This window comes from Leucopleurus acutus (assembly GCF_964270905.1).
Source record: "Leucopleurus acutus genome assembly, chromosome: 2".
NCBI lineage: Eukaryota > Metazoa > Chordata > Mammalia > Artiodactyla > Delphinidae > Leucopleurus > Leucopleurus acutus.
The window spans coordinates 104,923,313-104,936,937 of NC_139143.1; the positions used below are offsets into that span (position 1 = coordinate 104,923,313).

The 13,625-nt window shown below is 41.8% G+C and overlaps 1 protein-coding gene across 2 annotated transcripts in view; it reads right to left on the reverse strand.

Annotated features, from left to right (window-relative positions):
* CDC14A (cell division cycle 14A) overlaps positions 1-13,625 on the reverse strand; it is a gene marked incomplete at its 3' end in the record, with an annotated part of 163,420 nt that overhangs the window by 25,762 nt on the left and 124,033 nt on the right. For both annotated transcript variants that reach the window (XM_082832927.1, XM_082832928.1), the window contains exon 10: positions 6,634-6,772. In XM_082832927.1, coding sequence (XP_082689053.1) covers positions 6,634-6,772 — 139 coding nt within the window. The remainder of the gene's footprint in view (positions 1-6,633; positions 6,773-13,625) is intronic.

Genomic DNA, 13,625 nt, shown 5'->3' on the forward strand with positions numbered 1-13,625 from the left:
AGAGGTCAATTCTCCCAAAACTGATATAGCGATTTAACACATTTGCATCAAAATTGCAGAATGATATTTTTGTAGATGTGGACAAGATTATTCTAAAATTTATATGGAAAAGAAAATAAACTGGCATTGCTAAGACAATTTTGTTAAAGAATGAAAAATGGGAGGAGTCATTCTTCTGCTAAGGCTCTCTACATAAGTACAGTATCAAGAGAGTACAGTATTGGAGGAAGAATAGAAAAATACATCAATGGAACAGAATAAAGAACAAAGAAATATGCCCATCTAATTGTTGACAGAGATGTAAAAGTAATTCAATGGAGAAAAAATAACCTTTTCAACAAATGGTGCCACAGCAACTGGACATCTATAGGCAAAAAAAAAAAAAGAACCTTGACCTAAGTCTCACATCTTACACAAAAGTAACTCAAAAGGAGTCACAAACTTATGGGGATCTATGGCTAAGCAAAGAGATCTTAGATCTGATACTAAAAGCATGATCTAAAAAAGGAAAAAACTGATAAATTTGACTTCATCAAAATTTAAAACTTTTGCTCTGTGAAAGATTCTATTAAGAGGATGAAAGACAAGTTACAGACTGAGAGAAAATATCTGCAAACCATTTATCAGACAAAGGACTAGTATCTAGAACATTAAAGAACTCTCAAAACTCAATAATAAGAAAACAAATCACTCAAAGAATAAACAAAAGATTTGAACAGATGCTTCATCAAAAATTTATAGGGATGGCAAATAAGTACATGAAAAGTTGTTCATTATTACTTACAATTACAATTTCAATGCAAACCAAACCCACAAAGATATATCATTACACACCTAGCAGAATGGCTGAAAAAAAATGCTGGCAAATATGAAGAGAAACTCTACCACTCAAACACTGCTGGTGAAAATGTAAAATGGTACAGCCACTCTGGAAAACAGTTTGACATTTCTTATAAAACTAAACACGTACCATACAATCCAGCAATTGCACTTTTGGGCACTTAACCCAGAGAAATGAAAACTTATGTTTGAACAAACCTGTACATGAACATTTATAGCATCTTTATTCATAATAGCTGAAAACTGGAAACAGTTCAGCTGTCCTTCAACAGGTGAATGGTTAACAAACAGCAGTACATTCATACCTTGGAATGCTACTCAGCCACAAAAAGGAACAATTATTGCTACATGCAACACCCTGGAGGAATCTCCAGAGAATTATACTGAGTGAAAAACACCAAGCCCGAAAGGTTACATGCTCTATAATTCCATATATATAACACTCTTGAAATGACAAAATATATAAAGGAAGGACAGATTGGCAGTTGTCAGGAGTCAAGGAGGGGATGTGGGCAGGGAGGAAGTGAGAGTAGCTATAAAAAGGCAATGTGAGGGATTCTTGCAGTGATGGAAATGTTATATCTTAACTGTATCAATGTCAATATCCTGATTGTGATATTATACTATAGTTTTGCTAGATGGTAGCATTAGGAGAAAGTGGGTAAAGGGTACACAAGAGTTCTTTCTGTCATTTCTTACAACTGCATGTTAATCTACAATTATCCCAAAGTAAAAATTTTAATTAAAAAAGTGTGTGTGTGTGTGTGTGTGTGTGTGTGTGTATTATAGTTGGATCACTTCACTCCTCTGCTCAAATCCCTCTGCTGACTTTTCATCTCATGCAAAGAAAAGCCAAACTCCTACAAAGGCCTAGAAGGATGCCTGATCTGACCTTTTTCCTCTTGGCCTCACCTCCCTTGCTCTCCCCATCAGCCATGGTGTCCTCAGGCACATTCCCACTCAGAGCCTCAGCAGCTGTTCCCTCAGAGGAAAACCCTCTTCTCCAAAACACCCACGATTTATTCTATCAGTTCTTCGAGATCTTTGCTCAAAAGTCTTCAATGAGCCCCACCGCTACCACGCTATTTAAAACTGCCTTCTCTTCCTTCCCCTATTCTTCTGTGCTTCATTTTTCTGCATCACACCAATCATGGTCAGAGAAACTATATAATTTATGCATTTGTTTATTAACCACACAACCAATCAACCCTCCCGCACCTTCTTCTTCCTCCCCTCCCCCTTCCCCTGCTCCTCCTGCTCTTTCTTTTTCTTCCATCACTATAGGTCAGAAATTACTCTTTCACTGCAGCTTACCAGGTGCAAAGAACACTGCCTACCAGTGGCTTTCAACAAACAGTTGTTGAAGGAAGGAAGGCAGGAAATGAGGGAGAAAAGGAGGCATCCCTGCAATCTGGGACAAGAATGATATGGACAGGTATATTAAAGACCACTGAAAAAAACTTAAAACCAACAGAAAATTGTAACAGTAATGTTCAAGATGGAAAATTATTTTAAAGTTTTATCATTAGGAGCTTGTTAAAAGAAAGTAGAACCATAAATGAACCCTTTCCCTCTCACGGTTTATATGTAACAGAGGAAGTAAACTTTTATCAGCTAATAGGAGCAACATGAGAAAGGTAAGAGAAAAATCATTACTGGCATAAAATGTAGCTTGGAAGAAGGCTTGAGGTCATGTTTGGAATGGTTAGAGAAAGGCACGTTAAATAATCTTGCCCAGCAGGATGGTTAGAAAAAGTCAGGGAAGGAACTGAACAGAAGTGCTTGACCACCAGAGCCCCCAGGCTCCCTGTGACCCAGCACCTCCTCCAGCAGACCACAGCACCGCTCTGCAGAGGAGCGGAGACTACCTTGGCGCCTCATGCTCCTCTGCTACCCACCTAAGCAAGTGGTCCCTCATCCCCTTGGTTACCATACCCCAGAAGTTGCTGGGTAGAAAGTCATCAGAGGACTCGTACCCTCTGGCCTCTACTGATGACCCACCTGGCTCTAAAAGCTTTTCAGAACAAAACCCATCATGGCTCACATCCTGGTCTACCCTTGTCACACCAGACGCTCAACACTTCCAGGTAATCCAACATCAACCAGGCCCTTATTTCCAAATGACTCTCTTGTCCCCTAATTTCCCATCCCACCCCCTCAAATCCAATATTGTCTAATACATAGATTCTTTGTAGAAAATAGAAAAGGAAATGCTTCACAACTTGTTTTATGAAGCCAGCATAACCCTGATACCAAAACTTAACCAAAGTATTACAAGAAAATTACATACCAATGTCCTTCATGAATACAGACACAGAAATCCTTAACAAATATTAGCATATTGAAACCAGCCATATGAAAAAATAATAGCACATCATGCACATCATAGCTCCACATTCAAAAATCAATGTAATTCACATTGGAAGATTATGATTATCTTGATAAATGTAGAAAAAAACTGACAAAATTCAATACCCATTATTAATAAAAATTCTCAAACTAAAAAGAGAAGGTAATTTCCTCATTCAGATAAAGGTCATCTATGAAAACCCCACAGCTAACGTCATACTTAACGATGAAAGACTGAATGCCTTCCCCCTAAGACTGAGAACAAGACAAGGATGTCCATTTTCACCACTTCTAACTAACACTGTAATGGAAATCTTAGCAACGAGAAAAAAGGAAAAAAAAAAAATTACCAGAACTAATGAATGAAAATAGTAAGGTTGCAGGATAAGAAGTTAATTTTTAAAAATCGGTTTCAGCAAAAATTTTAATTTTGCTCATTAAAAAACATACAGCACATACATCTGACAAAGAACTCATATCTAAAATATATATACAAATATTGAATCATTATGTTGTACACCTGAAACTAATATAATGTTTTACGTCCATCATGCCTCAATTAAAAAAAAAACCTCACTGAAAAGCAAAAGTGCTCTTGTAAAGCTGCCAGATACAACCTTAACTGCTTTCCCTAATATTAAATAATTTGTAGAATAACAACATCAGCTCTGTATATAGTACTGTGAAAAATAATGGTTTTATATTAACTTCAACAAATATTTTTAATTAAAAAATAAAGAACTACCACAGAAAAAAATTTTTACTGCGTAAAGACTTGGTCCAAACACCTCACAAAGGAGATACATATATAAAAGGTGTTCAAGATCATGAGTCATCAGGAAAATACAAATTAAGATACTATTTCACACCAACCAGAACGGCTTTCCCCCACCAGTCATCCCCCTCCCCTGCTGCTGGCCTCTACTGTCATGTCCCTGTCAGAAATCATCTTGTATATAAACTTATACACTTGTTTACTGTGTGTTCCTTCCACTAGAGATACTGACACCCTGGGAGGAAAGGACCTCGTCTGTTGCATTCACTGTTGCAGCCCCAGGATCAGGAGCATTGCCTGGCAGAGAGTGTGCACCTGACATACATCTGTTGAGAGAATGAATGTCACTAACACAGTAAAGTATGTCTTCTGCCATGAGGTACATCAAGACATAGTCTCTTTTTATTTTTTTAGTGAGTTGGGCTTTTTTTAATCTTTACTGGAGTATAATTGCTTCACAATACTGTGTTAGTTTCTGTTGTACAACAAATCAGCCATATGCATACATATGTCCCCACATCCCCTCCCTCTTGAGCCTCCCTCCCACCCTCCTTATCCCACCCCTCTAGGTCATCGCAAAGCATGAAAAGACAGCCCTCAGAATGGGAGAAAATATTTGCAAAAGACATAGTCTTGAATAAGGAAAATAGGAGAGAAGGAGAAAACAAAATAAGTGTACACAATTAAGTAAAGCAAAATACTACGTCTGGTGCCACTTAGAGGCATAAAGTAAATTAAGCCATAGACCGATACCTAGAAGGAGGCAATCAGAAAAGCCTGTGAAAGCCCATGAGTAATGCAGACATTTCTCCATAGAAATGGCTCTATAGGAAATACTGCAAAATATAGAAGGTATAGTGCCTCAGATCGAGAACCTGCCTTCAGGAAGGTTCTGACCTAAACATTAGTAATAACTGATTTTAATATCTCGTTATATAAGGAAGTCATTCCTGCACCTCAGATTCACAGATAGTAGAAAACTACAGTATTGACTCACACCTAAGTAAATAACCTAAGTTTTGCCGCTTAAGTATCTATAAATGAAAAAGCCTTCAACTTAGAATGCCTTTGCCTCATAACCCTAATTTCTTCTGTTATTATTTTGAGACATGGCAGAGAGAGAAGGCAGAGTAGGGAGTAGGAAGGAGGAGTATGCAGGCATGAACTGGGAGGGTTGTGGCATCTGGTGGCCTGAGACATTTAGGTGAATTTGACCAGCGGTGTTCTCAGGAAAATCTCCTCACCTTGTGAACTGTACCTAGCAGAGAGCCAGGGGCAAGGTGAGTATTGGTAGGTACCTAATGAATGAACTTTCTTCCAAACAATGATTTTAAGAGATGGCTTAAAGATCCAGGTTTAGGAATGTTTTTTGTTTTCTAACCCTAAGGCCATTTATCCAACTTTAGTAAGTAATTAGTACAACAAGCCCCTGGCAGATACACAGCACGAAGTCCCATGCTGTAGGCACACATAATGCAAAATAATGGAAACCTCTGGCAGAGAATCTGACAAGAAGAAAGCTCTAAAATAATATAATTATTTTATTTGTATCTCACAGGACAAAAACCTAGGAACTTGTCTTCTTAATGATCCTGTTCTTGGGTATTTTTTCCTTGTGTATTCATTACACTTCCACCTCATTCTTTTAAGCTAAGGTATAACTGCACATGTTTCAGCATGTCTTTTCCTATCACTTATTCCCTCTGGGATTGACAATTAAAGTAACTGCTCAGTAAGCTCAAATCCTTTTATCCATTTCAGATGCTTAAAGCTTGTTTACAGCATCTTTCTATGAAATTCATGATCATTTGTTTCTCACCGACATAAAATGATTTAAATGGGAAAGGAATTATCTGGAAAAGAATGCTATTCCATATAGATCCACACCAGAATAAAAAGAAAAAAGTGAAATTTCAGTATAAGACATCACCAAATGATTTTAGAGCTGGACCTAAAGCAGCTAGTGCTTATTTCATCTCTTCATTTTCTTAATGGGTAAATTAATGGTAATTTCTGAAATTTTAAGGGGAAATCAGAAAGGATTGTACTCTTACAGGTTAAACCTCTCCGCCTTGCGGGCTGGGGTTTGACAAACAGTTAATGAATGAGTACGTGAACAGATGAAGGAAGGAATTTGTAAGTATTCTTCTAAATAATGGTCATAAAGCTAGTCAGCGGTATAGTCAGGACTAAAACCCAGTCTTCTTTATTTCTTCCTTGGTAACTCATAAGCTGCAGCTACATGAGCAGCTTAGTTAGTTGTCAGAGGAGCGGCAATGTCATCGAAATCCTGGACTGACCTCTGTAGTGTGTTTTTTCTCATTCTGCTTTTAGATGTGCAAACAAAAAAAAAGAATGAAAAGTGCCAAGTGGGCTGACATAAGAAAATTGCACTGTAGCCAGATCACACATAGAAAATGACAGAAAAAAGGTAGGCAGAGATGGCTCTGTGATTTTCTCCTCACTCTCACCTGATCTAAGAAATATAAAAGGTACAAAGTTAGAATGCATTAGCTGTCAAATCAACAACGTTCCATTAGAGGTACAGCCTTCTCTAACAATGCAGCCATTTCACAACCACGGGCTTGACACAGTCCACAACCAGGGAACAAGCGGCAGAAATAATCAGGAACAAGAACATCATGTGATAATGGAGACACTATACTTACTCTTCCAGGAAGTGCTGCTGGGGTCCTATAATAGAGCCGGGCCGGCATATTCTGATCCAAGCAATTATTTCTGCGTGTGTAAACCTGTAGTGTTTCATGACATAACAGGCTATCAAGGTCCCTGTTCTTCCAAGACCAGCTGTAAGAGAGGGAAACACAACAAGAAATACAAAATACAGCAAATGTACCCACAAAAACTCTGAAATTAAACCCTGTCCAGAAGATGCTATGGTTTCAAATATAATACAAAATTTTTAAACCCAGGCAATAAGGTAATGCTTTTTCATGATTGGTGCGGGGGGGGGGGGTTGAAAGATAATTCTAACTCAAGAAATTTTTAAAAAATAGATCATAGGATCAAAATAAACATATGTAAAAATATATATAAAAATCAGAGCAAGTATCTTGAAAATTATGGAGAGTTCAACCCCCGAGGGCCTTTGAGGATGAACGTCACTGTGAACATTGTTAAGGCAATACTGGTTCTAGACAAGCACTTGCAAAATATCAGCTGTCAGGGACTTCCCTGGCGGTCCAGTGGTTAAGACTCCACGCTCCCAATGCAGGGGGGCCCGGGTTCGATCCCTGGTTGGGAAACTAAGATCCCACATTTCGCTGCAACTAAGTCCATGTACCGCAACTAGAGAAGCCCGTGCGCCACACCAAAGAGCCAGTTCAGCCAAAAGTAAAAAAATAAATTTTTTTAAATATATAAACTAACTTAAAAAAAAAACCCAGCTGTCAGGTGTCCCCATGCTCCCCATCCTTAGCTCCAGCCCAGGCTGAGATGAACCTTCAGTTAACAGTTTGTGGGCTTCCCTGGTGGTGCAGTGGTTAAGAATCTGCCTTCCAACGCAGGGGACGTGGGCTCAAGCCCTGGCCTGGGAAGATCCCACATGCCGCGGAGCAACTAAACCTGTGCACCACAACTACTGAGCCCACGTGCCACAACTACTGAAGCCCACGCGCCTAGAGCCTGTGCTCTGCTACAAGGGAAGCCACCGCAACAAGAAGCCTGTGCACTGCAACAAAGAGTAGCCCCCGCTCGCTGCAACTAGATAAAGCCCACACACAGCAAGACCCAAGGCAACAAAAAATTAATTAATTGATTAATTTAAAAAAAAACACTTTGTGTGTGTGACTCTGAGTCAGTAGCGTAACTGATTATATTATCATGGTCATTCTTTTAAGCCTATGTAAATGGTGAGGTTTTTTTAAACTTATCGTAGAATAAGGAATTATAGAATCAAAGTAAGAAGACACCATAAGTATCATCAGGCCCCATTAGCTGCCTAACTCATGACTGTTTCAATACTCTCTCCACCAGGTGGTCCTAACCTCTATGTAACTCCTTCAGAGACCAGGATTTCATTATTTCCTCAGCCAATGGGTATTGATGGAGCAGCTACTACCTGCCAGGTACTGTGCTAGAAGCTGGGGATAAGGTGACGAATAAAACAGCCATGGTCCTGGCCCTTATGAGAACACACAATCCACTAAGAACCAAGCCAACAGAAGTGCTCAAGTTTCCTTTCTTGAGGCTCTTAAATTTTTTGGAAACTTTTGTGTCAACATATTTCTTATGTTGAACCCAATTTCTGTTATGTAGGAGAAATTAATATAATTAGAAATGCCTTTCAAGGATGTATTGGTTACTATCATGATCAAAATGTTCTTCAAAGGGTTTTTACAAATTGCGATTTCTTTTTCCTCTCTCCATAGAAACAAAAGTGATAGGATGAAGATGGCAGTGTGGGAAGACGCGGAGTTAGCATCTCCCCACGATTAGGGCACCTGCCAGCCACCAGTGGGGGACTCTGACGCCCAAAGAGATGGGAGGAACCCCCAAGTGAACCAGTAGGATGTGGGGGGACTGAGGGGGAAGCAGAAGTGGAGGCCAGACAGGATCGGTGCCCCTGAGGCCAGGGAGATCAGGAGAGGCAGGCAGGAGGGACTCTCCAGGAAGAGCAGGAGAGGAGTGGAGGGCGATCGCCTGGCCCTCCAGGGAGCCTGCTGAGCTCCCAAGCCGGTACCCACTCTCCAAAGCCCCATCAAGGCCACGTGGGTCCTGGGGCCATAAGAAGGAGGCTGGGGAGATCAAGAGAGGCAGGTGGGAGGAGGCATCTGGGAGGAGTGGGAGAGGTGCAGAGGGCAATTGCCCTGCCCACTCGGGCCTGGGGAGCCTGCTGAGCTCCTAGGCCGGTTCCCTGCACTCCAAGGCTGCCCCCCACCACTGGGGGCATAGGAGGGAGGCCGGGGAGATCAGGAGAGGCAGGCAGGAGGAGCCCTCCCAGACCGGAGGAGCAGGAGAGGAGAGGAGGGCGTTTGCCCCACCCACTGAGGCCCAGGAAGCCTGCGGGCCTCCCAGGTGAGGTCCCCTGCTCTCTGAGACCAGGGGTGGGGGGCACACCTGGGCCCCTTCTGTTCCTTGAGCCTAAGCCCCACCCTCCACAGCCCCCAGGGCCTTTTCTAGCCCTGTGGGTCCTGAGCATTGGCCCTACCCACCACCCAAACCTTGCCCTTGCTTAGGACCTGCCCTCCACAGCCAAGGCCTTTTCCTTTATTTATTTTTTTCTCTTTTCCCTCCTCCTCTTTTTTACTATTGTGGTACTGATGTACCTTCCGGTTGTTGATTCATCTCTATTTTTATTTTTATATTCTTTCTAACATATCTGTCAGTTTCCTAATCTATTTTTTTTTTTACTTTGTTATTGTTCTATTTTTTTTTTTGCCATCCCACACAACTTGCAGGATCTTAGTTCACGAGCCAGGGGTCAGGCTGAAGCTCCTGCGGTGGGAGCTCCGAGTCCGAACCACTGGACAAACAGAGAACCTCAGAGCCCAGGGAATAGTCATCAGAATGAGGTCTCACAAAGTTCCTCATCTCAGCACCAAAACTTAGCTCTACACAATAGCCTACAAACTCCACTGTTGGAAGCCTCAGGCCAAACAATCAGTAAGACAGGAACAAAATCTCACTCATAACAAAAAAAAAGAGACAGAAAAAAGGATGTCACAGATGAAGGAGCAAGGTAGAAACCTACAAGACCAAATAAATGAAGAGAAAATAGGCAATCTACCTGAAAAAGAATTCAGAGCAATGATAGTAAAGATGATCCAGAATCTTGGAAATAGAATGGAGGCACGGATTGAGAAAATACAAGAAATGTTTAACAAGATCTAGAAGAACTAAAGAACAAACAAACAGAGATAAACAACACAATGACTGAAATGAAAAATACACTAGAAGGAATCAATAGCAGAATAACTGAGGCAGAAGAACGGATAAGTGAGCTGGAAGACAAAATGATGGAAATACCTGCAAGGAGCAGAATAAAGAAAAAAGGATGAAAAGAATTGAGGACAATCTCAGAGACCTCTGGAGCAGCACTAGATGCACCAACATTCGAACTAGAGGGGTCCCAGAAGAAGAAGAGAAAAAGAAAGGGTCTGAGAAAATATTTGAAGAGATTATAGTTGAAAACTTCCCTAACATGGGAAAGGAAATAGTCACCCAAGTCCAGGGAGCACAGAGAGTCCCATACAGGATAAACCCTAGGAAAAACACACCAAAACACATACTAATCAAACTAACAAAAATTAAATTCAAAGAAAAACTATTAAAAGCAGAAAGGGAAAAACAAAAAATAACACACAAAGGAATCCCCATAGGTTATCAACCAATTTTTCAAAGGAAACTCTGCAGTCCAGAAGGCAGTGGCAGAATATACGTAAGGAGAATGAGGAGAGAAGCTTCAAGATGGCAGAAGAGTAAGACGCGTAGATCACCTTCCTCCCCACAGATACATCAGAAATACATCTACACGTGGAACAACTCCTACAGAACACCTACTGAACGCTGGCAGAAGACCTCAGACCTCCCAAAAGGCAAGAAACTCCCCACGTACCTGGGTAGGGCAAAAGAAAAAAGAATAAACAGAGACAAAAGAATAGGGACGGGACCTGCACCAGTGGGAGGGAGCTGTGAAGGTGGAAAGGTTTCCACACACTAGGAAGCCCCTTCGCGGGCAGAGACTGTGGGTGGCGGAGGGGGAAAGCTTCAGAGCCACGGGGGGCAACGCAGCAACAGGGGTGCTGAGGGCAAAGCGGAGAGATTCCTGCACAGAGGATCGGTGCTGACCGGCACTCACCAGCCCGAGAGGCTTGTCTGCTCACCCGCCAGGATGGACGGGGACTGGGAGCTGAGGCTCGGGCTTCAGTTGGATCCCAGGGAGAGGATTGGGGCTGGCGGCGTGAAGACAGCCTGAAGGGGGCTAGTGCACCACAGCTAGCAGGGAGGGAGTCCGGAAAAAGTCTGGAGCTGCTGAAGAGGCAAGAGACTTTTTCTTTCCTCTTTGTTTCCTGGTGCGTGAGGAGAGGGGATTAAGAGCGCTGCTTAAAGGAGCTCCAGAGATGGGCACGAGCCGTGGCTATCAGCACAGACCCCAGAGATGGGCATGAGACGCTAAGGGAGCTGCTGCAGCCACCAAGAAGCCTGTGTGCAAGCACAGGTCACTATCCACACCTCCCCTCCCAGGAGCCTGTGCAGCCTGCCACTGCCAGGGTCCCGTGATCCAGGGACAACTTCCCCGGGAGAACACACGGCACGCCTCGGGCTGGTGCAACATCACGCCGGCCTCTGCTGCCGCAGGCTCGCCCCGCACTCCGTGCCCCTCCCTCTCCCCCCGGCTTGAGTGAGCCACAGCTCCCGAATCAGCTGCTCCTTTAACGCTGTCCTGTCTAAGCAAAGAACAAATGCCCTCAGGCGACCTACACGCAGAGGCAGGTCCAAATCCAAGGCTGAACCCCAGGAACTGTGTGAACAAAAAGAGAAAGGGAAATTTCTCCCAGCAGCCTCAGAAGCAGTGGATTAAACCTCCACATTCAACTTGATGTACCCTGCATCTGTGGAATACCTGAATAGACAACAAATCATTCCAAATTGAGGAGATGGACTTTGGGAGAAATGATATACGTATTTTTTTCCCCTTTTTCTCTTTTTGTGAGGGTGTATGTGTATGCTTCTGTCTGTGATTTTGTCTGTATAGCTCTGTTTTTACCATTTGTCCTGGGTTCTGTGTGTCCATTTCTTTTTTTTTTTAGTATAGTTTTTAGCACTTGTTATCATTGGTGGATTTGTTTTTTGGTTTGGTTGCTCTCTACTTTCTTTTTTTATGTTTTTATTACTTAACAAAATTATTTTAATAATTAATTTTTATTTTAATAACTTTATTTTATTTTATTTTACCTTCTTCTTTCTTTCTCTTTTTTCCCCCTTTTATTCTGAACCATGTGGATGACAGGCTCTTGGTGCTCCAGCCAGACGTCAGGGCTGTGTCTCTGAGGTGGGAGAGCCAAGTTCAGGACACTGGTCCACAACAGACCTCCCCCAGCTCCACATAATATCAAACAGCAGAAATCTCCCAGAGATCTCCATCTCAACACCAAGACCGAGCTCCACTCAATGACCAACAACCTACAGTGCTGGACACCCCATGCCAAACAACTAGCTAGACAGGAACACAACCCCATCCATTAGCAGACAGGCTGCCTAAAATCATACTAAGACCACAGACACCCCAAAACACACCACCAGACGTGGACCTGCCCACCAGAAAGACAAGATCCAGCCTCATCCACCAGAACACAGGCACTAGTCCCCTCCACGAGGAAGCCTACAAAACCCACTAAACCAACCTTAGCCACTGGGGACTACGGGAACTACGAACTTGCAGCCTGCAAAAAGGAGACCCCAAACACAGTCAATTAAGCAAAATGAGAAGACAGAGAAACACACAGAAGATGAAGGAGCAAGGTAAAAACCCACCAGACCTAACAAGTAAAGAGGAAATAGGCAGTCTACCTGAAAAATAATTCAGAATAATGATAGTAAAGATGATCCAAATCTTGGAAATACAATGGAGAAAATACAAGAAACGTATAACAAGGACCTAGAAGAACTACAGAGCAAACAAACAGTGATGAACAACAAAATACATGAAATTAAAAATTCTCTAGAAGTGATCAATAGCAGAATAACTGAGGCAGAAAAACGGATAAGTGACCTGGAAGGTAAAATAGTGGAAATAACTACTGCAGAGCAGAATAAAGAAAAAAGAATGAAAAGAATTGATGACAGTCTCAGAGACCTCTGGGACAACATAAACGCACCAACATTCGAATTATAGGGGTTCCAGAAGAAGAAGAGAAAAAGAAAGGGACTGAGAAAATATTTGAAGAGAGTATAGTTGAAAATTTCCCTAATATGCGAAAGGAAATAGTTAATCAAGTCCATGAAGCATAGAGAGTCCCATGCGGATAAATACAAGGAGAAACACGCCAAGACACATATTAATCAAACTATCAAAAATTAAATACAAATAAAACATGCTAAAAGCAGCAAGGGAAAAACTACAAATAGCATACAAGGGAATCCCCATAAGGTTAACAGCTGATCTTTCAGCAGAAACTCTACAAGCCAGAGGGAGTGGTATGACATATTTAAAGGGATGAAGAAGAAAAACCTACCACCAAGATTACTCTACCCAGCAAGGATCTCATTCAGATTTGACGGAGAAATTAAAACATTTACAGACAAGCAAAAGCTGAGAGAATTCAGCACCACCAAACCAGCTTTACAACAAATGCTAAAGGAACTTCTCTAGGCAGGAAACAAAAGAGAAGGAAAAGACCTACAATAACAAAGCCAAAACAATTAAGAAAATAGTAATAGGAACGTACATATCGACAATTACCTTAGATGTAAATGGATTAAATCCTCCAACCAAAACACATACACTGGCTGAATGAATACAAAAACAAGACCTCTATATATGCTGTCTACAAGAGACCCACTTCAGACCTAGAGACACATACAGACTGAAAGTGAGGGGATGGGAAAAGATAATCAATGCAAATGGAAATCAAAGAAAGCTGGAGTAGCAATTCTCATATCAGACAAAATAGACTTTAAAACAAAGACTATTACAAGA